The following is a 23,530-nucleotide window of genomic DNA, read 5'->3' as shown; positions in this document are numbered from 1 at the left end:
AGAGCTGTTGTTTCCAGATGTTTGGACCTCTACAGTGGCAGCAAATGCTTACACTAAAACTGCCTCCTATTTTGCTCAAGATCCCATTGGATTTTTTAAAAATGGCAATGGCTTGAATATTAAGTTTTTAACGAAAATGTATAAACCGCTTGCGCATATTTTTTTTTAAATCAAAGCTTCAGTTACTTACAAAACATGATTATAATACACAAATCAATGAAAACATATATGCACGAAAGCATCGTTAATTTAAACAAACATAAAATCAAGAAAATGTTTAGAACAAATTTCACTCATTATGTGTCTTGCTGGAGCATTACAATGTTCAGCAGGTGTAAACTGCATTAGTAAAGGCACATGCTTAAAGTCAACAGCCAGGGAGTTTCAAAGCAAAGGTGCTGCCATACTGTTATCCATTGCTCCTCTTTAGTTAGGCTTGTAATTGCAGGTACTGGACAGATAAGCACCTAGATTAGACTTATTGGACAGTCACACTTCAATTCCAGAGAGGGATCTTGAGATGCATATGGCTTGCAAGCAAGACAGCTGGCATGCAAGCTACCCACTTCAGATCCAGAGAGGTAGCAATGAAAAACAGAAATAAGATCCCTTGCCAAAAAAGCTCCCGTCTCCCATCACAGAAAAGCAACTTATCTGTGGATGTACTTCTAATTAGCCGTTTTAAAAGAAAATCTTTTGCTTGGCAAGGCCAAATGGGTTTCACTTCCATTGTTCAGGAACACAAGGCTCAGATTCGCCCCTGCCCCCACTGACAAAGCTGCGATGTCTGTGGGAAAGTGGTGAGCTAATGGTAATCTGCCAATTTAAACTAATACCACGCCAGGATGAGGTTATGGAAGTTTGTGTCTTTTAAAAGAATTTCACCAGCTCTTAAAGAGATGGAGAGAAACTCCATGAATTCAGAAAACATCAAGCGACTTCCTCAGACGGGAATTCCCCTATCTCTCTTAGTTCAGTCTATTATCAAGAGTGGTGTTACTTTCTCTATTTAAGAAACAATAATTGTTAATATTTTCATTCTTTCACTGACCTTGTGTTTTTGTTTTAAAAAAATCAATTCACTGAGGTTTATAGTCTGACCAAAACTAAGGAACATCACACTGAAGCTTACCTGAGAGTAAGTGCCTTTGAAAACAATGGGGCTTACATGCCAGTAAATATACTTGATTGTGCTGTTAGTTATATATGAAGAATAGAACTCAACACTCTGTAACAATGATTTATCAGTGTAGCTAAATGATACATGGTTGGAATAAAAAATCTTAGATCTGGTGCACTCAGTGGTCTAATACATTGAAACGGACCAACCAGTCATTTGAAATATTCCAGGTTTTTCAACACTTTCTTCATCATGCACAAATATTCCCTGAAGTGAGGAACAGGCTGTTAAAAAAAAAAAAAGTTGTCTATAACTGTATCAAACAGTTAATTATGCCTTTGCACTGAATACCAAGACCTAGGTTCAAATAATTACCTTTCCTTTGCAATGTGGAATTCCTAAAGGACACATTCTGACAGCTCCCAGTAGGGCAGCAACAGCAAAACTGTAGCCAGTCACTGCTTCTGGGGAGGATTTGAGTGCTGTGAGCCGCTCGATACAGCGATCCAGAAGTGGCGAGAGAAAGCAGGGCAGTGCCACAGCAATGCAGCGCAAACACCACGCCGCTGCCAGTTGAACTGAAATACTGGGGTGGATAATAATGGACACCACTGCATCCAAAACCCCTGGAAAGTCAGAAATGTTAAAAAATCAGCACAGCAAATTTTCAGGAACGGTAACTGAGCTAGATTCACAACTGACTTCTGAACACACTAATGAACACCATACTAAGCAATTCTAGGGTGCTTCATGTCATAAATTCTAGGATGTTTCGTCTTGCTCTTGACCATGTAACTGCTAGTTTTCTCATCAAGCTCAGAAACTTCAAATATTTTAATTATCTTATTTTCCTGTTTTTTCCTGCTCTTGGTCAAGCTATCTCATTTTCTCTCTACGTACACTATCAAAATAAATTGTTCACTGTCTTATGGCTTCCTGCATTGACTACTGGCGCAACATTCATCTGATATAATGGTGCCCATATTATAATTTTATGCTCATTCCTTTACTCTTTTAATTGCCATCCCATCGTCCCTCATCTTCATTTAAACTTCTTGTACTTACTTTCAAATTTTTCCACAGTCGATATTTTCTCCCTGTATCTTCTTGGCTAGATACTACCTAGATACTAAAGTATCCAATCTTTATATGTAAGATTACTCTCTCTTTTATTTGCCTTTTCACTTGCAGCTCCCTATCACTCAGATATTCTACCTAAAACCCACTTTTCCTTTATGATCGCATCGAAACACACACACACACACACACACACACACCCTTTCAGGTGTTTTCCCATGGACACTCCTTCCCCTTTTACCTTCCTCCTGCTTTCTAATCTTTGATTAGTTTATAAACCTGGAGGAACACCTACCAACCACAATTTCTATACAGGGCATAGTGACTTTAAGGTGCTTTCTAACCAATAAACATTATTATTCCATAACACTATTGTAGTGTTGTACAAAGCTAAGTTACCTTTAGTAGGGGAAATAATTCTGAGAAACTTATCACAATTGCAACAATTCACCTTCAGAGTCTGCTGTGAGTACTGAACAGCTCTTTTCTCATTATATTTCTTTAAAATACTCTTTTTGTAAGATGTGCAGCCAAGTTCTAACATTTTATTTAATTAGAAACAAGTATTACTATTTTCAGATAACAGTTACTCCTAAGTAAATGCAAATTGGATGAAGGCCTAAATAAAAAAATAAATATATATAGAGAATATACTTATTTTAACTAAGAGCCAGAGTATTTTGTGTCCTACACACAGTTTAAGAAAACAGAGTAATGAACTTCAAATCTGTGTTGTTGTTGTTATTTATATGCCACTCATATGACTTCAAACAAATTATAAAACCACAGGAAAACATCAAACATTAAAATCTTCCCTAGACTTCCCTTCATGTGTCTTCGAAAAGTCAGATAGTTGTTTATTTTCTTGTCATCTGACAGGAGGGCTTTCCACAGAGTCCCACACTCCCCTTGACAGCATGAAAACTGATTCCAAAAGCCCACTCATCAAGATCTCCTACATATTATCTGAACTAACACAGAATCTTTATCCAATAAGGATTTAAAACACACACACACACAGAGAGAGACAATTGGGGTTATCTGAACCTGTATTAGAACTTGCTTTAATCCTGCAGCAAGCTGGATTAGATCAAGGTACCCATAACATTTTGTTTTCTTAAACTGATTTTTTATATAATGAGTCCAAAGTCTCAAGGATCCAAAACATACATTTCACAAAATCATGGAGAACAAAAGGTATGATCCATTACCTGTACTAGAATCTTGTAGCACAGGTGCAGCGGTAGTGCCTAAATTCTGAATGAGGTTTCCAAGCTCTTCCAAGGAACATATAAGCATATGCTGGCTTGCTACCACATCTGTCGTACCAACACGGGTTTCCACGTTACTGTCACTCATGGCAGCATCTAGTAATATGAAAGAATTGTGTGATCTTTGCTACATTAGACAAAACAAGAGACTTAAAAGACTAGGAAGAGATGGCTGGTACATCAACCATATCTAATACGGTTTTGCAGTAAAAGTGGGGCTCCATGAAAACACTGATGGCAGGAGACATTGAGTAGCAAAAAAACAAAGATCAGCTGACAACCAACTTCGCAGATATTCTCTGTATCTGCGCATGTGTAGAAGAAAATAGACATGTGCTTGTTAAAAGAGTATGGGAGACAATATTTTGATGCCATGTTGTGGCAAACATATAGGCCCAAATCCAGAGAACGTTACTCACACGGAAGGACAGCTGAAATTAATGAGTCAAAGCTAACTTGCCCTATTGATTTTAATGGCATGATTAACTTCCTCTGAATTTGGGCCCAAGTCAATTGAGAGGAAAAAGTAGGTAGAAGGGCACTTCAGTCAATAAACTGGTGTGCACATAAAACTCTCCCAATCGCTTAGACATGGAAGCAGTTCGTGGAATCCCACATTCCATTCTCACAGTCACTTCCCTTTCAAGTGTGAATAGCCCTTACTGCTAGTACCAATCTTAACCACATTTAAGTTGAAGAAGAGTTGGCTATTAACCATTATTTGAATCAAAGGTTTGAAGCCAATTTCAAAATTCTGATTAACAGTAAGCCCTGGTTAAGCATGTCACCTCCATATCCTGCTTCAGAACCAAACTAGCCTAAATATTCTCCGTTTTGAAACCTATATATTTGAGTAGCAATGAGTGGCTGGGGGCCCATATGCTCCCAGAGGCCCTGTCTTCTCATACTTGCCCCCAAAGAATGGAAAACTGGTACTGCAGACGATCCCTGCAGTAAGAAGAAGGGCTTGAAGTCATCACCTATCAAGTGGTTGTCAGTGCCTTCAAGCCCACTGGATTGTCATAATCTAGATTCCAGCATTTCTGACACAACGTTCATAGATGCAGTGTACAAACACAAACCTCCCATTCTGAGAGAGACAAATGGACCATATGGTTATTTTATCTTGATGATGACTAGCTTGATGCCACAGGGAAGTTCATAACCAATGAATATGTGCATGATTCCCACACCAGTGGAAAATCCTCAACAGCTAGAAGTCAGTGATACACAATAAGGTAAAAAGTAAAGGTAAAGGACCACTGGACAGTTAATTCCAGTCAAAAGCAACTATGGGGTTGTGGTGCTCATCTCGCTTTCAGGCCAAGGGAGCCGGCGTTTGTCCACAGACAGCTTTCTGTGTCATGTGGCCAGCATGAGTAAACCACTATTGGCACACGGAGGACCATGATGGAAGCCAGAGCGCACAGAAACGCCGTTTACCTTCCCGCTGCAGTGGTACCTATTTATCTATTTGCACAAGCATGCTTTCAAACTTCTAGGTTGGTAGGAGCTGGGACAGAGCAACAGGAGCTCACCCTGTCACGGGGATTCAAACCGCTGACCTTCTGATTGGCAAGCCCAAGAGGCGCCGTGGTTTAGACCACAGCACCACCCGCGTCCCTGGTACACAACATGCAGTTCTGACTCCCATGGCTTTTAGTCAGTCATCAGACTTACCCTTCACATAATAACCTTAACCTAAATTATGGAGAAATATTAAAGGAACTGATAGGTATTTTAATTATTATTCTGAAATGAATCCCAAAGGCCCATGTGGATTTTTTTTTCAGATAAGGCATCGCTGGAGATGCAAACAGTACTGCATAGCCTTCATGAGCAGATTAGGAAATGATACAAAGTACTAGTGAAAAGGAGGGGGAAGGGAGAGCACATAATCTTGTTAGTCCCATACCCACAACTTTCTTCAGCTTCCAGATGGCTTGACAAATCTCCTTGGCAGTTGCAATTTGAGCTTTCCCCCCAAGAAGGCCTCCTACTGTAGCTCGGAGGATAAATGAAATACAGCGGCGGCGGCAGATAGCGTCCATCTGAGTCTGAATAGCTTTAGGGTGAGACTGGGAAACGAGGTCCAGAACATGGGAAAGCAAGGCAGAAAAATTCCTTTCAAGCCACTGCCCTCCCAGCGTGGAGATAAATACCACATATGCCTGAAAGAGATTTGATTAAAATGCAATGTTTTTACATCAAAATCTTCTCAAAAATATTATGCAGTATTAAAGAAGTCATAAAGGCTACCATTAAATAATATTAACAGGACACCAAAATAATTTTGTTGATTTTTTTGAAGACAACATGTTTCCAGCTTCATTATGTGAAGTAAGGTGGAAAAAAACTGACTTTTAGTCATATAAGCCAAATTTAGATACTATGTTGGAGGCAAAAACTGCTTTAAATTAAACCAGTAGCGACAAGGCAGCTAGTTCATTCAGCCTCTTCCTCTTTTATATTTAATAGCAGAGCAAGAGAAACAGCTATTACTTGTTATGTAAACTGTTGCATTTGGCATCGGTATGCAAGACCTTTCACCAATTTAATATTCTGCATGTAGCACCACATTTAGTGCAAAATGAAATTTGAGAATTATTAGGTTACAATAAACTACACGCTTGTGGGAATTAGGGCATTTTTACCCTCACCCTACAGGTTTTATTTTTTAAATGTTTGCCATGACTGGACTATTCCTCCTTATTACAAATGAATTTTAACTGTTTGCAACTTCATGAATCAGAACAGAATGGAAGAATATAGAGAGCCCTTATTCTGAAGAAAAAATTATCTTACTGGGTATCAACTTCAACTCAATGCAGTTAATAGGTCAACCTCATAAATACTACATCCACATTGAGAATCACATTGGGAAGAAACACCCAGAAAGAAAATCAGTGTTGCACTATGATGATCTGTTAGCACAAGCATTGCAGAATGCCAGATAGAATTATCAACCTCTCCTCCTGAGCACTATTTTCAGGGTTCTCCTGCACCCCGAAACAATTTCTGGGTCATGGGGGAAAGGAAAACCCATTGCATAAGTCGAAGCCCTCACACAGGACTTTTGGTGACAGGACTCATTAGGTGTACCCCACCAATATATTGAATTACGGTAGTTACGAGAGAGTTATTTTATGGCAATCTAACTTTGGAATTAAAAAAACCAAACAGGCTTCAACATTATTTTATTTGAGCACAGAGAAAAGAAGTAGTTGGAGGACAAGATCTTTTGTAGTTTAGCTGAATACATTTTCTAAGCATATTCCCTTCAGGCTTTAGAAATGAAAACACAATTCTTTTTCTTCAAAAATGTGCGGCAGAAACAGCCCTAAAATAATTTTCCTGAGTAGCCTGCTACAGGTTCTGGACTTCCATGTATGATGGAATTGTTTAAAGAAGAAACTGTAGCTTTATTTTTATTTTAGTTAGGGTATTTTGAAGGGACAGCTGGCCTCACCATGCAGCAGGGTGGTTTGCTTGTTGGATGGTATGGGGAGAAGAGAAGGAATGAATTAGTGTTTCAATAATACAGCAAGATTTTTTAAAGCATTGGCCCTACTGGGGAGGGGATTTGGGTGTCACTTCATACTGGCACCCTATGAAGGGCAATCAATTAACAGATGGCAAAGTATTAATCCCCTCCCCCATACCAGATTTGCATTCATGTCACAAAAATCCTCAGCTCTACTGACTCTGTAACTAAAATTCTCAGATACTAAATTGCTAAATATGAAACTGCTCTGAGATTAGTTAGTTCTCTCTGCCATGGCTCTCTGTCCTTGAGAGTCACTGATCCAAAAAAATGTGAAAGATGTGTCATTTAAGTTGCTTTATTAATGCTTAATCAAGGAACAAGTTCTTTCAGACATCAGCTAAGAGCAATTACATGTTTGTGGGAAACAAGTCAGGCTCATGGTTTGTTTCTCACACAAACCACGAGTGAAAGCCAAGGTTTTAGAGAGAAACAAATCATGAGCCCAGGTTCAGATGAGGCAACAAGTCAGACCATGCCTGGTTTCCCGGCGGTGCAGCAGCAGCAAGTGAAGGAGGAGCAAAGCTCCTGCGATTTCAGCAGCATGCACAAGCGCACTGCTCATTCACATCAAGCCATAGTTTATTTTAACTAAGGTTTAATGTGACACGCGAACCAGATCACAGAGAAGGCTCACCATTGCAAGCTGCAGAATATAACAGCTCTTAAATGAAAGCAGAAGGGTTTTTGAATGTTAAGAAACATTTTTAAAAAATAAATTAAAAGACAATGAACTAACTCAAGCATTATGAAAGAAAATTCTAAACATGAAAATAATTTCATTATTAGCAAATTAATTTCTCTTTCAAAAAGAGAAATAAGCACCATTAGCATCCAAGTAAAACACCGAGAAATATTAGAAGACAAGTAATTAGTCTTCTGTCGAAGCCTGTAAAATATTAACATGTAAAATCAATTACCGTATTTTTCGCCCTATAGGACGCACTTTTCCCCCTCCAAAAATGAAGGGGAAATGTGTGTGCGTCCTATGGGGCGAATGCAGGCTTTCGCTGAAGCCTGGAGAGCGAGAGGCGTCGGTGCGCACTGACGTCTCTCGCTCTCCAGGCTCCAGGAAGCTATCCGCAAGCCTTGCATGCCCGGGGGGAGTTCCCCCGGGCGCGCAAGGCTTGCGGGCGGCAGCCTGCAGCGTGGAGCACGGGGCACCCTCCGGAGGACGCCCAGTGCTCGGCGCAGGTGTCCGCTAGCCTTGCGCAACCGGGGGATCTCCCCCCGGGAGCGCAAGGCTTGCGGGTGGCAGCCGGCAGCACGGAGCACGGGGCGCCCTTTGGAGGATGCCCCATGCTTCGCGCAGGTGCCCGCAAGCCTTGCGTGCCGGGGGGAGATCCCCCGGGTGCGCAAGGCTTGCCGACACCAGTGCGGAGCACGGGGCGTCCTCCGAAGGTGGACACCGCGCAGGTGTCCGCTAGCCTTGCGCACCCGGGGAATCTCCCCCCGGGCCCGCATGGCTTGCGGGCGGCAGCCGGCAGCCGGAGCACTGGGCGCCCTTCGGAGGATGCCCCATGCTTCGCGCAGGTGCCCGCAAGCCTTGCGTGCCGGGGGGAGATCCCCCCGGGTGCGCATGGCTTGCGGGCGGCAGCCTGCAGCGCGGAGCACGGGGCGCCCTCCGGAGGACGCCCCGTGCTTCGCACAGGTGTCGGCAAGCCTTGCGACGGGGGGCGCGTGGGGCGCCCTGAAACAGAGGGCTCCCCATGCTGCGGACAGTAGCCTGCCGCCCGACGCGCGGGGCGCCCTGAAGCAAAGCGCCCCTCCCGCCAGGCAGACATTGGCCAGCCCCACAAGCTCGGGGGACAGCGGGGAGGCGCAGCACCGCCATCCCACTGTTCCCCGACCTGGTTTGGGGGGGGGGAAATAAAGAAAAAAATTTTTTCCTTAATTCCCCCCCCCCCAAAAGTAGGTGCGTCCTATGGGACGGAGCATCCTATGGGACGAAAAATACGGTAACTAGTTCAATACATACTACCATGCAATAATACTTTCACAGAAAAACGAAAACAAAAAACAGAATAGTAACTTTTACAATATATAACATAATCAAACCTGAGTGACTCCAACTCTAACATCCCTGCTGACCGAGCTTGTCCCTTTCAGAATATCACCACTGGCTCGTAGAAATCCTGTACTTCCCCGAAGGAAACCTGTACCCAGAAGTTCCAAGGCTTCTTCAAATGAGATCTTGCGAACATTTTGTCTGGCAGATGCTTATTCAATGAGGGGGGAAATGCATCCACATTTATTTATTAGTTTCTACTGTGTTACAACAAAGTCTCAGGCATCATAACTAAACTTAAACATTCAGTTCATACGACGTAGTTATTGGGTTAAAGGTCTGAAGTTCAGTCTAATCCTATGAACATTTATCTGCAGTAAATCTAAATTCATTGGACTTTCAAGTATGCACAGAGGATCACAGCATATGTGTTTGAGCCTTATGTAACCACCTTGAAAAACCATGTATACCACCTTGAGCTCCTCGGAAGATAAAGGTATATAAATGTAATAAATAAAACAAAATGTGATGAAGTTATTACTGTTCACTGGAGACACTGGCTGAAGGTACATATGGCTAAATATCAATGAACATAAGCTTTGGGAGGAATACACACAGTTGTCAGTGCATGCACTCACAGGAATATTTTCATTTGGTTTCCTGGATGAGGAAGATGGCTTCACAAGACTTATACACAGTATAATTCCTGATCCAGGTAAACTACAGGGTTGTTGTTTATTTTTACTACAGTACATAATGGAAGAGATAAGTGAAAGCAAACACATTTTACTGGTAGTTTCAGGCTTAGAAAAAAATACTGTTCATTTCCAAATTTATCTAAGGGGAGCAGCAGGCCTAGAAGTAAAACTTCAATATCACGAATCATTCTAAGTGTTATTGAAATGAGAATGGAGCACATTAAAAGAATCCAAGTTGGATCAGTTGTCCACTAAGGAGTGCTTCGATTAGGAACAGGCTATTCAAGTTGAAACATGACTTCACAGTCATTCCACCCCTATATTAACTGCCATTTCTCTCTTTTTCCTTCTGTTATTCCCTGCTTTGTCTGCCTTGGGTGTTTATCCACAGTGATGCCCATTTTGGAACACAATAGATCATGCCAATGCTGCTGACTCCTATATCCCATGGATAAACTGTTATAGATTTATTTGCATCTATAATTGATCTCTTTATAGGCAAAGGTACCCCTGACCATTAGGGTCCAGTTGCGGACGACTCTGGGGTTGCGGCGCTCATCTCGCTCTATAGGCCGAGGGAGTCGGCATACAGTTTCTGGGTCATGTGGCCAGCACGACTAAGCCGCTTATGGAAAACCAGAGCAGCACACGGAAACGCCGTTTACCTTCCCACCGGAGCGGTACCTAATTATCTACTTGCACTTTGATGTGCTTTCAAACTGCTAGGTGGGCAGGAGCTGGGACCAAACAATGGGAGCTCACCCCGTCACAGGATTCGAACCGCCAACCATCTGATTGGCAAGCCCTAGGCTCTGTGGTTTAGACTACAGCGCCACCCGCATCCCTCTTTAGCTACAGCCAAATGCATCTTATATATAAGCTTAGTCATCTGAAATCAGTTTCCAGTTGTCAACTGGAAGTTTAGATGTGGTCAGGTTTATGGGTGGGTTTGTATAAGAATGGAAAAGTACAAGCACCAGTCTTGCTGAAACACTCAGCACACATCTGATTTCTAGGGTGTAGGGCAAAGTCACATGGGGAGAAAGCTCAGACAGTGAGCCAATGGGGTACTGCACTTGAAGTACACCACCTTGTACGGATGCCAAGGTTTTAAAAACTAGAGAAGTGTGCTCAGGGGGTGGGGAGAGAGACACACAGAGACAGAGACAGACAGAGAGGTCTTTAGGACTGAAGCCCTGCTCCTATCGGTATGAGTTTGAGAGTACAGGCTGACAGAACACCATTGCTACTTTTAATTTCTGCTACCCTGATTTCTTCTTTCTATGCTTGTGTGAAGCTGTGTGCATGTGTCTTTCAAATGAAGTTATTCTTAAATCCCAACCGTATATGTTCTGATTGCATTTTAATTCCAGCAAGTGATCGAAACCTTCACATGGCAGGGGGGATATACAATATATTGTCATTTGTTAAAACCACATCTATTTTGAAGGCTGTTCACTATTTACTGCAGTTTGCCAATAATTTCTACATTACAGCCCTGTTTAGGGAAGCTTTTAGTGACTGATGTTTTAATCTTCTGTTGGAAACCGCCCAGAGTGGCTGGGGAAACCCAGCCAGATGGGTGGGGTATAAATAATATATTATATTATTATTATTTATTTTCTCACATCGACATAGGAAGAAAGAAACCCTAATAAATTTACCTGTGCCGTCTTGTTTAGATGTTACAGCACTCACTAACACACTGCCTAAAAGCTTAGAAACAGCAATTCGTACACCATAATTTGACCCTTCAAACGATTTAAAACACAGAGTTACAACACTATCCAGATCTGTACTCCACATAAAACTTGCTTCGCTCTGCAGTTCAAGAAGACACTATATAAAACAAAAACAAAAACAAAAACAGGGAAACAAGAAAAGAAATAGGTTCAGTCTTTTTTGCACAAGTGCAATGCAATGAACTGTGGAGTGTCTTCTGCCAACTTAATCTGGTGGTCCAACTACCACCCTTATCTAAGCAAGGATAACCTGCTAAAGTAATCATGTTCTGCTGATCTCAAGATTGCACTACTGCAATGTGCTTTATACGGAGCTGACTTTGAAAATGGTTCAGAAGCTTCGATTAGTGCAGAATGTGGCTACACAACCACTGACAGGTGTGAGGCAAACAGATCAATTTGTTTGTGGGGTTTTTTGAATTCTTGTATGCTGTAAAATCAATTACCGTATTTTTCCGTGTATAAGACCAGGTTCTTTTCCTAAAAAATAATGTCAAAAAGTTGGGGGTGTCTTATACACAGATACATCTCCCTACATTTTATTAAATCAGAGTCCCCCAAAATAGGGGGCGTCTTATACATGGGGGCATCTTATAGACAGAAAAATACGGTATATAAATAAAATTATTTTTAAAAAATGAAAGGACTTCAACCTCACTGGTGTACATTATTTTAAAGTATTCTAAACTTGGCAGGGTGATGCACTTTGGTGACAAGATATTCAACACCTTCTGGGCCAGAGTGCTAATACAAGTTTGTAATATATAGGAATTAATATTAACTTCAAATCACACAAATTCAAACTGGTTTTTTTTTTTTAAATCTGTTCATGTCAATTTATACTTTGCTTATAAATTGACTGTAGACTGAACACAGGAAGAGAACTTAAGCTCCTTGAGGAAAAGGTGAGATATAAATGTAAAAGAAAAAAGGAATAAAATAATAAAACTTGACCCGATTACTAAAACATGTGCTTTTTACTCTAATCTGTGGGGCTTTATTTATACAATGGCAGTCAAGACTGCAAAATCCTATGCCCTTTAAAAAAAGGGGGGGGGGTATTTTGTTTTTATTTTGATTACTGTATTGTTCGCTCTATAAGATGCACCAGACCATAAGACGCACCTAGTTTTTGGAGGAGGAAAACAAGAAAAAAAATATTCTGAATCCCAGAAGCCAGAACAGCAAAGCAGCGGATTGATCCCTCTTGCTGTTCTGGCTTCTGGGATAGCTGCGCAGCCTGCATTCGCTCCATAAGACGCACACACATTTCCCCTTACTTTTTAGGAGGGAAAAAGTGAGTCTTATAGAGCAAAAAATACGGTATATATTTCGTGGTTTTATATTTTGATTTTGTTCTATGAACCACCCTAAGACCTCCGGGTATAGGGCGATATATAAATTTAATCATAATCATGATAAAAAGTACAGCTGGATAAGATGTACAAATTCTACAATACAGGTTGCACAGAAAACTGACCAAAAATACAGCCATTTATGTTCATGGTGGAAAAAGCTTCCTAGCAAAAATATTACATGGATGTATTTTTTACCAACTGAATTGCAAAATGTAAGAAAAATCTTTTCTGTGCCGTGAGAGAGAGGGAGACAATTGATTTTCTTTTATCCTCCATTTAACATATGCAACTGTATACAGGAAGATTAATTACTAAAAACAATTAATAGGGCACTTTACCTTTGCAGCAGCACAGCGAACTGCCATTGATCTATCAGTTAAGCATGAACGGGCAGCTTTGTAAATATCTCTGTGACATGGAATAGCAGCAACTCCCAGACCTTTCAATATATTTTGCAAACTTAGCATGATCTCATACCGCCCTTGAGACTAACAAGACAAGAGGAAAAGGTCATGTGGTTTTCAACTAAAGGACATTATTTTATCTACTCATTAGTTACATTTTCGTCCCATTCTTCCTTGAGCAAGTTTAGAGTAATGTTTTTAGCATTACTCTACTGAAATCATGTGAGGTAAGCTAGATTGCGAGATCTTGCCCAAGGCCCCCTTAGTGAACTTCATGGCAGGAGTGGAAACTGGAAGATTAATTATCTCACACAAACCGCAGCATTCTAGTCTCTGCACTATTCGAGATCTCAAATTCTGTAGGAGGAATACTCTTCTAAAGCAAAACAAATTTATTTATGAAGTTTGATTCAAGACTAAAGTAGCTTTGCAAGTATGCTAATGAATTAATAATATTATTTCATCTTATACAATAATTTATGCTTATTTAAAATTCATTCATCCATTCAATTTATATTCTTCTCTTCCTCCCAAAGGAGCCCTGGGCAGCAATAGAAAGATGATTCTAAAAATATGCACCCAAAGGTAATTGTCAAGCCTCATAATCAAACAGTACTCTCCTATTGGGAAACATTTTCTCCTAATAAATATAATGTTCTAGAAATAAGTCTTCTTTGGGCATTTTTTCCAACTGTCAACCCACCCAACTTGTTTCATGCTTCCTTACCTCTGCATTCTTCATTGCTTTAAGGATATTCCCGACAGTATCCACAAAGCTGTTGCCCAAAATTCTTCCCAGTTTTTTGTACAAATAGCCCAAACAAACCACTGCAGCACTTTTAAAAAAACAGAGAATAGGAAAGGGGGGGAAATGGCAGTCAATCAACATATGTTTAACAAAATGTTCTTAGTAAGTTATACGATGCCAGCATTTTATCATGCACAACTGAAGCTTACAATTACAAAAAGCAATTTAGTATTAAATTACTTAGGAAGTAAACTGCTGTATTGCTAAATTGCATGATCAACACTTTTTTTTAAAAAAAGCTAAACTGATTTCACAATCATACAGAAAAAGGAAAAAATTGGATGATCCTCTTTCAAGGCAGTTTACAACTTAATGGATCTATCTGAATAAAGAAAGAAGCCAGATCACCAGGGCAGCCATGTTCATCTGCTCTGTCACAAAACAACAGGAGGTCTGTGATACATAACCCACCACTGCAAAACCAGCGACATTGTGACATTGGCATAAACTTTAATATCAGGCATGTCTGAAAAAGTAGGCTCTTGTCCATCCCTGTCAACATCAGTTAGCACAGCTGGGTATCTGTCAGGGCACATAGTTGAAGCCCAGCTGTAGTGAGGGGGAGCAACAGCCACTGTTGCTTACTGTTCTCCCCTCCTGATTTGCCTTGCCACCCATTAGAGGGTGTCCAGCAAATGCAAGCAATGGTGATGGCCATAACAAGCAACAAGCCAACATAAATGGGTGTGATGGACTAGCCCATGTGGACCTACCAATGAGCAAAGCTACGAGGCCAGAAGGATCCCAGCATGCCTTTCCTATCTCATTGGGATTGAGCTTTCTGGTCCTCATCTGAGCCTGAAGGGATTTTTCTCAGCAGGACTTCTTCCTGCTCTATCGTGATTCCAAGACCATGTATGCATTCTACTCCCCCTTCCAAAGCCTTCTGGAACATTCATATATTGTGAATTCATCTCCATACACCTAGCAATGATAACATTTTTCATGGCAGTCTCTGCTACCATATAGGCTCAAACTCTCTAGTTGCACCAATGAATATGGGATCTTTTTGGACCATTCTACTCCACCACCCCATTTTAGTCTCGTTCCTGCAAAGGGATGTAATGAGAAAAAGGGACAGGAGGAAAGGGGAGGAAAGGCCTGTGCGTAGTACGGTATAGCAAGTGGAGCCCACTATGACTCTCTTGCCTGGGTCGACAGAAACTGGAAGTCACTCCTGCTATCAATTACAGAGCTCGTCACAATCAATTTGTTAGTTTTTATTTAATGCGCCACAGACACTTTGCTGTTTTAAAATGAAGGAGGAATATTCTAATATGACTTCACAGGACCTTTCCAGACTTACAGTTTTGTAGGCAGATAGCTTGGTGAATCATCTTTACTGCGAATAAGTTCATTGCATTTATCAATTGTTTGGTGCACAGAAAACGTGTCCCCAGTGCTATATATTATAGCAAGATTCTTGGCAATAAGCTGTCTGGCAGGAGGCCCTGGGGAACTGGTTAATAAAGATATCAGCTGTTCAACAAGTTTGCTCTGTTTTTCCTTTATATCAGCCTGAAAACATAAAAAGAATAAGTAGTTCATTTATTTATTTAAATTCATATACTGCCCTTCATCACTAGATCTCAGGGCAGTTCACAGTATAAAATATAAGATAAAATACACAAGTTTGGTTTTACAGTTAGAGACAAGGCTAAGTTCAAATTGTGGTTGGGTCTGAATGTGAACATCCTCAGCTTGAAAAGCCTCACCCCTTTCTGAACTAGGCTCAGACCCATTCAAGTCTAAGTCAGTCTCAAAATCGGATGCACACACACCACACTGCTTCTGCCATCTAGCCAACCCTTAACAGTCCCCTATCTTTGGCTAAACAACGACTTCTCCCGAGCACACACTGGTTAGGATTGTGGTCCACTTAGGAGATGAAAGTATTTAAAAAAGACAATTTTCTCAAAATGTTATTTCATTCCAGTTGTACAATACTCACCCGGCTGGTTGCTGGCAAAAGTTTTTCCAAAAACCTCAGCCACTCGAAAACAAACTCTGCTTTCTGAAATTCGCCCAGTTGGTTATAGGCCTCTTTATTAAGCAAAAAGCTGTGAGCCAACTCCATGCCTTAAAGCGTTTCTTTCTCACTATCTGAAAGCCACTCATGAAGACACAAGACTGTAGCTAAGGGATATTAGTATTCACAGGATGAACGAAATGGAATACCTGCACAAACACAAATATATTAAATCACAGAATGTTTGAATTTTAATGCTCAATCTTAAGAGCTTCTCCTCCAGCAAAAAAAAAAAAAAAAGTCAGAATGAGGTACAGTGATCACTTTGCTAGAACATTTGTAACATACTGCTGTTATTTATTCAATTTCCACCCCATCCTTTCTCCCAAGGGAGCCCAGGGTGACACATTTCAACTGAAGCAGAACCTGTGGAACAGTCACCAGCATCATAGGTACAATTTTATAGCTGCCAAACATCTAGAAAGGATGTACAAGGTATTTTGCTTCTTCTCAATAATGCTCATTTAGAAGACCAGGGTGCCATAAATTAATTTTCAGCACTGTTAACATCATATGCATCAGAAGAAGTATTGGATCAGGCCAATAGCCCATCTAGTTCAGCATCCTTTTCTCACAGTAACCAATCAAAAATGCCTATAGGAAGAAATACTGTCACAATACACCTTACTACTTTATGAGAAGAAATAATTATTTGGGAGTTTCAAGAGAAACAGATAAGCAGTGGTATCACAACTCACAGAGATTTCAAGCAGCAAGTTGCATTTGCTAATAGGCCCTCACCCACACTATTGAGCAAGCACACAATTAGCAATATTACAAAATTACATGGAAAAGGTAGCCAGGAAGGAGCAGTTAGAGAGACCAGATCATGTGCTCATATTTACTGTAACATTTGCTGCACACATCAAAATGGAATAGCTACATGTAACAATAAACACCAATTCTACATGAACAAAATGTAGATCAATATACACCAACATCCTACTGCTATAAATTAAGTTTGCACCCTATTTTTAACTGGAGAATTACTCATGTCAACAACACCAGAACCATCCAGGTTAAAGAAGGTTGATCACATCTTTTAACACACATCCCCTTGATCTGGAGACTCCAAGGACCGTGAAACAAACAAACAAACAAACAAACAAACACACACACACACACACACACACACAAATGGACTAAAGAAAGAGCTATTCTTGAAAAATATATTCACCCAGGTTCAAATTACACCCAGAGCTAGTACTTGAGCTAGGAATACAATAGTACTGTAAATGACTCTACCTTCTGAGCATGAATCAGTTATATGTCGAACCACAATTTATTTCTGCTTTCAGTTTTAATTGGAATTTATAAAGGAGGATACAAAACGCAAAATCTGGTAAGTCCCCCCCCCCTTATCGATACAGTACAGAGGTTGATTTATTTCCTTCTGGAAGTAGATTTCCTCAGGAATACTGGTTATGGGGTACAAATATATGTATCTTGGATGGGGCAGAGGGGACAGAAAAAATAAAAGAGGATTCTCCATAGGACACAAGGATATCTTCTTTATTTTCTAACAGAATGAATTAGTGGAGGAAGGGAGGAATTTCTACAGCTCAGATGAGAGCTAAACATGAATGCAACTGGGCAGTCCAGTGAGATCTGATTATCTGATGTAATTCAAGAGAAAGGTCCTATTTATTATTTATACTGTTATGCTAGATGCTTTCTAAACATAGAAATAAACTCCTCTAGTGTACAATTTAAGTTATCTATAATTTACACTTAGGTTGTGATCTTTCTAAGCTCACTTAGGAAGTATTATTGAAATCCATAAGCTTAATTCCAGGTAAATACACAAGATAAGACATTTCTCACGGAATTTTGCAAATTGATCTACATAAAAATGATGCTTATATTTCTGAAGTTATATTTCAGGGGTAGCATGGCAAAGCAAACGGATTTGTGAGCTGTGTGATTCCTGTTACATTATTAGGGGCTATTCCCCAATGCTATATAGCTACTAGGTCCAAACTGGCACAAGCCTTTCAAAGATACGATGAGACATTTAATGCTATCCAACGCCTTAGGAATTGCAGTGGCATCTGATCCAAAATCTCCTAGCAATGTGTGTAGGCATAGCTATCTTTTTACCAGGTGCAAATGTGATTCTGCAGACATACCAAGGATTTGTTTCCACGATAGCCTGATGTACATGCCCAGTTTGCCACCTATACAATCAATTTGTCCTGCACGTATTGAAACAAAGTGTTTATATAATTCAAACCTGAGGAGTCAATCCTATACACTTACGTAGGAGTAAGCCCTAGTGAACAAAACAGGGTATACTTCTGAACAGACATGAATTTGATTGTGTTGTTACATTCTAGCAAACACATGAAGATGTGTAAGGAGTTTAAGTGTTGTGTGTTTGGGCTTTAACTTAAAATCTATAAATTATCTTTGATGGCTTTCCATATTACTGTCTGGATAATTTATTCATGATTGTTTGAGTTTTCTCTTTTTTCCTGTGCATTCACAAGTAACACCAAGACTAAGTTCATCGTAAAGGTATGTCTTATGTGTCCTGTTTGTTATTACGTAATTTTTGTTTTTTTGAGAAATCTCAATAAAGCTTTCTGGACAGGACTGAAAAAAAGCACAGGGAAAATATCCCTGCATCATAATGTATGTATGTATGTATGTAAGTATGTATATTATTTATTTAAACCAAGAAACCTTTTTACTGCCAAAATCTGTAACTTGGGGGGAGGGGAAGTGTTGTGTGTATGTGCTGCAATTTCCATGCTTGCTCATATAAAGGAAACACCCTTTTTCTGACTAAGGCTGCAATCCTAACTCTATTATCTGGTAGTAAACCCAACTGAATTCCACAGAACTTACTTCTGAATAGACATGGCTAGGATTTCACTGTAAGAATAATTGCATACATATATAAATGACGGTGCAACTGCAACAAGGAAATAAGATTGTTTATACAAGGTAATATTTTTTATTAGTGGGTGGCAGGGTATTAAAACTTCTTTCTACAGAAGCACATATACATTCATGAGTGGCATAACCTAGATAAACTCAACCTAAAGTTTCCCGCTTTGTCTGTTTCATTTTAATGCATTCAGACTCTACATTTCTGAGATTATATCTTCCAAATTGACAAACCTAACTTGAAGTTATGATTGCCTTTGCTCTTGCATAGCATAGTTCATCTTTACTTCTCAGGACAAGACAATGTCCAGTTCTCCATTTCCAAACTTCAGGCTTAATTGATGCTGCTTATGTTGCCAAAACTACACCGTCCACAAGAATGGAACCCTGAGGTTTGTGGAAATACCAAAAACCTTTAGGGCTGGGAAAACATAAGGAGAGGAGCACCCAAACACCCCATGAGTACTGAGTAGGCTCACTGGCCACAGAATGCTGAGTGGCTGTTGAGGGTGGGAAAGGAGGGTCTCTGAGGAGGGCTTGACTGACTGGCTGAAACAGTGGCGTAGCGTGGGGGGTGCAGGGGGGGCCGGCCGCACCGGGCGCAACATCTGGGGGTTAGGGTTAGGGGGCGCAAATCCATGGGTTAGGGGGCGCAAATCCATGGGTTAGGGGGCGCAAATTACTTGCCTTGCCCCGGGTGCTGACAACCCACGCTACGCCACTGGGCTGAAACACACTGAACAAGAGCACTCCACCCTGCAAAAAATTGTTGCAGGTCCCACTTCTACTGTATATTCCTATTCCCATTTTGTCAGATGAAACAACATGTCAGTTCTGTTATTTGTAACTATGATAAAATAGCACTGGTACATGTGATTGTAAAGAAATGGAATACATTTAAGGAACAGCTCCTCCTGATCTAAATGCCAAGTGCTATGTATTTTGCCTTCCTTTCACCACCTATCCCAGGGTGGACTTCAGATTGAAGCCCACAGTACAATAAAAATATTAAATAAAACCTTTAGGTTCCTAGTCCAGCCATCCATTTTTCTTAACATGCTTTCCAGATACAGAGGTCATAAGAATTTATTTTCAACAGCAAAGCTGTGCCTTTTTTACTTCATGTAGCAACTTTCAAACCCTCATTTGACACAGCCACATCAGCAACTAGAAATTGCTTCTGCAGCTTGGTAGATTGTTTTTGCAAAGTTGTGCTTTGCTCTCTCGTCACCTTGTTCCTCAAAGAAAGGCTGCAATATTGCACATGTCACCATTCAAACATCACAAACAGCAGGAGCATCATTTTCTTGCTGGTATAAAAGAAAGGAGGATGTAGCATTTGACTTATTAGGCGTCAACTCCTAATAAGCATCCCTCCCACCAGGCCAGCAAGTCAGTAACTGGTTACCAGGCTGTCTCATACAAGTTAAGAGTCAGGCAATAATACATATAAAATGCATACCACTCTGAGAAATATATTGATACTGAGCCATAGCTCCTCAAGACGTTTCACTGACTCTTTACTTGGAAAATTTCTGTGTGTGAGTGTTAGCACCTGCTCTCTTTCATGAGAAACTTGTGGAAAAATGAAAAATAAATCCCACCTTTCCTTCAGAGTAAACTTTCCCAAACTGGCACCCTCCAGATGTTTTGGACTACAGGGATGATGGGGGCTGTAGTCCAAAACATCTGGCAGGTACCAGGTTGGGCAAGGCTGCTCTAGAGAATTCATGATGGCAAAACTGGGTCTCCCATTCCAACGCTGGCTAAACTCAAGCAGCGATAACTTTAACAACGTTGTTGCCTTATGTGCCTTCAGACTACACTGTTGGTCTAAATGGATACAACACACACAGAAAGATATCCACTAGGCTGCATATCACAATATATACCAGCAGAATTAATACTTAGCCGCTCTCATTTTGTCTTAGACTTTACATAACTTTGCGTTCAATGCTCCCCAGTAAACCACTGAACTGTGCTGATTCTGAACATGAGGCTGACTTCAGAAGCAGCTGCTAACTGGGAATGGGTGCTGGAACTATGTCTTCTTGGTGTTGAATCAGCTTCACTGACTCCTGACCCATTTCTGAGCTTAATTCAAAGTGGGGGTGCTCACTTTAAAAGTTTAAATACAAAGTACTTGTTGGATCATATTTTCCTATACCAGTCTGACCAATATCACCCTCAGAACTTTCCTGAGTATGCCTCCATCTTCCAAGGTATGGAGGGTGGCAACTGGGGAGACAACCATTTCAGTTCATTGGGAAATTCTTCCCAGAGAAGAGTTCTCTGGAGAGCCAATGTGGTGTAGGGGTTAAGAGCGGTAGTCTCGTAATCTGGGGAACTGGGTTCGCGTCTCCGCTCTTCCACATGCAGCTGCTGGGTGACCTTGGGCCAGTCACACTTCTTTGAAGTCTCTCAGCCCCACTCACCTCACAGAGTGTTTGTTGTGGGGCAGGAAGGGAAAGGAGAATGTTAGCCACTTTGAGACTCCTGAAGGGGAGTGAAAGGCGGGATATCAAATCCAAACTCTTCTTCTTCTACATTGATGTCAACTTGGCACCAGGTATTTTTATTCACCCAAGCTTAGGCACTGTTTAAGTGTTATCCACGGTGTCTTAATTATGCTGAATGTTCTTTACTCTGCAGTTTTGCTGATTTTGTGCAGTTCATGTATTGTTTCTATTTTGCTAAGGTGAACCCCTCCTTCCAAGGATGTCCATGTGATGAAGGTGTAGCTAATGAATCACATGAATAAAAGCAACAGGGCATTTCCTAACGTGCATGCTCAAGATCTCTGTGTTGCTCCTTAACACACTATGCAGCTTGTACGCCTCAGTGAGTTCAACTGGAAGGAAGATTGCAAGCTTTAAGCTTTCCTACCAACCAAGTGGTTAAAGGGTGGGTTTTTCCAACACCTTTAATCTAGGTAATATGTACAATCTTCTCAGGAAGAAGTAGTGATTGCCACCGACTTGGACAGCTTTTAAAAAGGATTAGAGACGAATTTATGGAAAATAAAGCTACCAATGGCTCCTAGCCACAGTGACATACTGACTCCACTGTCAGAGGCAGCATTCCACTGAAGGCGAGTTGCTAGGAATCAAAGAGTGTACAGGTGGGGGGCCTGCTGTTGTGCTCAGGTTCTCCTTGCAGGCTTCCCATAGGTATCTGGTTGGATGCTATTGAGAAAAGGATGCCAGACCATTGCCCTAACCCTTTAGGGTTCTTGTTATGTTATGATGAACTCCAGATTTACTGATCCAAAGTAAAACAAAACAAAAATAAAGTGTCCTCCTCTATGTCCTCCTAGAGGCCTGACAGAACACATTTTGTACAAAGCAACATGATACGGGGCAGCCAGAATCTCTTGCCCATTAGGAGCCTGTATTTATTTATTCCACAAGCCACAAAATTACACCCTTACAACTTGCATTTAGTAAGTCTAAAATAGCCACCCCCCCATCCTGCTCCATACTCAGAATCAACAGAGGCATACAAAAATGATTACTTTACACATAAAAATAAACATTCAAGGCTACCAGCCACCCCAATAATAAGAATTCGGCAGCAAGTAACTCGTCCTCAGCCTTAAGGGACCTGAGTCTGTGCTTAGCTCTGCAGGCAGAAACTGGTGCTTATTCCACATATCCTGAAGGCTGACCCCACGAGGACTTCCACTAGCAGCTTTCCTGGGGGAGATAAGCGCACTTCCCTCGGCTTCCGGGGCTTGGGAATATCTCTTTTTCGACCCAAGCAACCCCAGCCCTTTATAAGAGACTGACACTTTCCTTCCAACCCGGCTACACTTTCCTTCCTTGTCCGGAGGCTTGGCAAGGACACCTGAAAACTTTGAGGGGACGGGTGTCCTGCCTTTGGCTAGAAACCAGTTCCAAGGGGGGGACTGGTCGCCGTGGTCCCCTCTCTCGACACCAGTTCTTTATTGAACCTAAAGTCTACCCCCCAACCCGCCTCACCCTCCACCAGTGGGGAACTGACGCGTGTCCCCCCCCCCCAAGCAGCTGAATCCCCTCAGCCCGCCCCAGAAACCTCCCCAGCGGAGCAGCTTACCTCCGACCAGCGCCCCGACGGGACTCCCAGCCGGCCAGGGTCGGCTCCTGCGCCTCCTCTCCCCGAGAAAGAAAGAAAGAAAAGGAGGAGCTGCCTCCGCTCGCCGGCCTGCGTGGCGGGCTCCGCAGGGTGGGGTCCCAGGCAAGCCGAGCGCTCCCTCCGCTGCCGCTTCTCACGGCCAAGCAGGGAAGCCCCGCGCCTCCCCGCGGATCAGCAGCAGCAGGACGGCGACGAGGAGGAGGAGGAGCCGCCTCTCGGGGCGCCCTCCCTCTTCCCCGCGGGAGCAGCCGCTCAGGGCCGTGCAATCGGGCCCCGAGCCATCGAACGCCGGCGGCGGCCAAGCGCAGGCCTCGCGCCCCGGGAGAGGCTCCCGCGAGGAAGGTGGCGCGGCGGGCCGAAGCTCCCTTCCCGGATGGCGGGGCTGCTTCAATTCGCAGCAGGCGCCCCCTCCTCCTCCTCCTCCTCCTCCTCCTCCTCCGCACTGCCTGCTCCCCCCTTTCCACTT

General features: G+C 41.8%; 1 protein-coding gene across 3 annotated transcripts in view; it reads right to left on the bottom strand.

The window, feature by feature from the left end:
- The window catches only part of HEATR5A (HEAT repeat containing 5A), a 61,567-nt gene extending 38,430 nt beyond the window's left edge, over positions 1 to 23,137 (bottom strand). For 2 of the 3 annotated variants that reach the window (XM_081857699.1, XM_081857700.1), the window contains exons 1-10: positions 23,026 to 23,137; positions 15,982 to 16,208; positions 15,337 to 15,548; positions 13,950 to 14,058; positions 13,157 to 13,306; positions 11,383 to 11,557; positions 9,071 to 9,231; positions 5,384 to 5,639; positions 3,409 to 3,564; positions 1,496 to 1,746 (exon numbers count right to left, since the gene is read on the bottom strand). In XM_081857699.1, the coding sequence (XP_081713825.1) occupies positions 1,496 to 1,746; positions 3,409 to 3,564; positions 5,384 to 5,639; positions 9,071 to 9,231; positions 11,383 to 11,557; positions 13,157 to 13,306; positions 13,950 to 14,058; positions 15,337 to 15,548; positions 15,982 to 16,107 (1,596 nt within the window). In that variant the 5' untranslated portion in view covers positions 16,108 to 16,208; positions 23,026 to 23,137. Of the gene's footprint in view, positions 1 to 1,495; positions 1,747 to 3,408; positions 3,565 to 5,383; positions 5,640 to 9,070; positions 9,232 to 11,382; positions 11,558 to 13,156; positions 13,307 to 13,949; positions 14,059 to 14,923; positions 15,262 to 15,336; positions 15,549 to 15,981; positions 16,209 to 23,025 lie in introns of those variants that run through there. The other variant, XM_081857701.1, reaches the window with a different exon arrangement.
- Between the last annotated feature and the right edge of the window lie 393 nt (positions 23,138 to 23,530).

This window comes from Podarcis erhardii (genome assembly GCF_964252035.2).
Source record: "Podarcis erhardii genome assembly, chromosome: 1".
NCBI classification, from domain to species: Eukaryota; Metazoa; Chordata; class Lepidosauria; order Squamata; family Lacertidae; genus Podarcis; species Podarcis erhardii.
The sequence above is the reverse complement of the archived record's forward strand: the minus strand, read 5'-3'. Positions and strand labels throughout refer to the sequence as shown.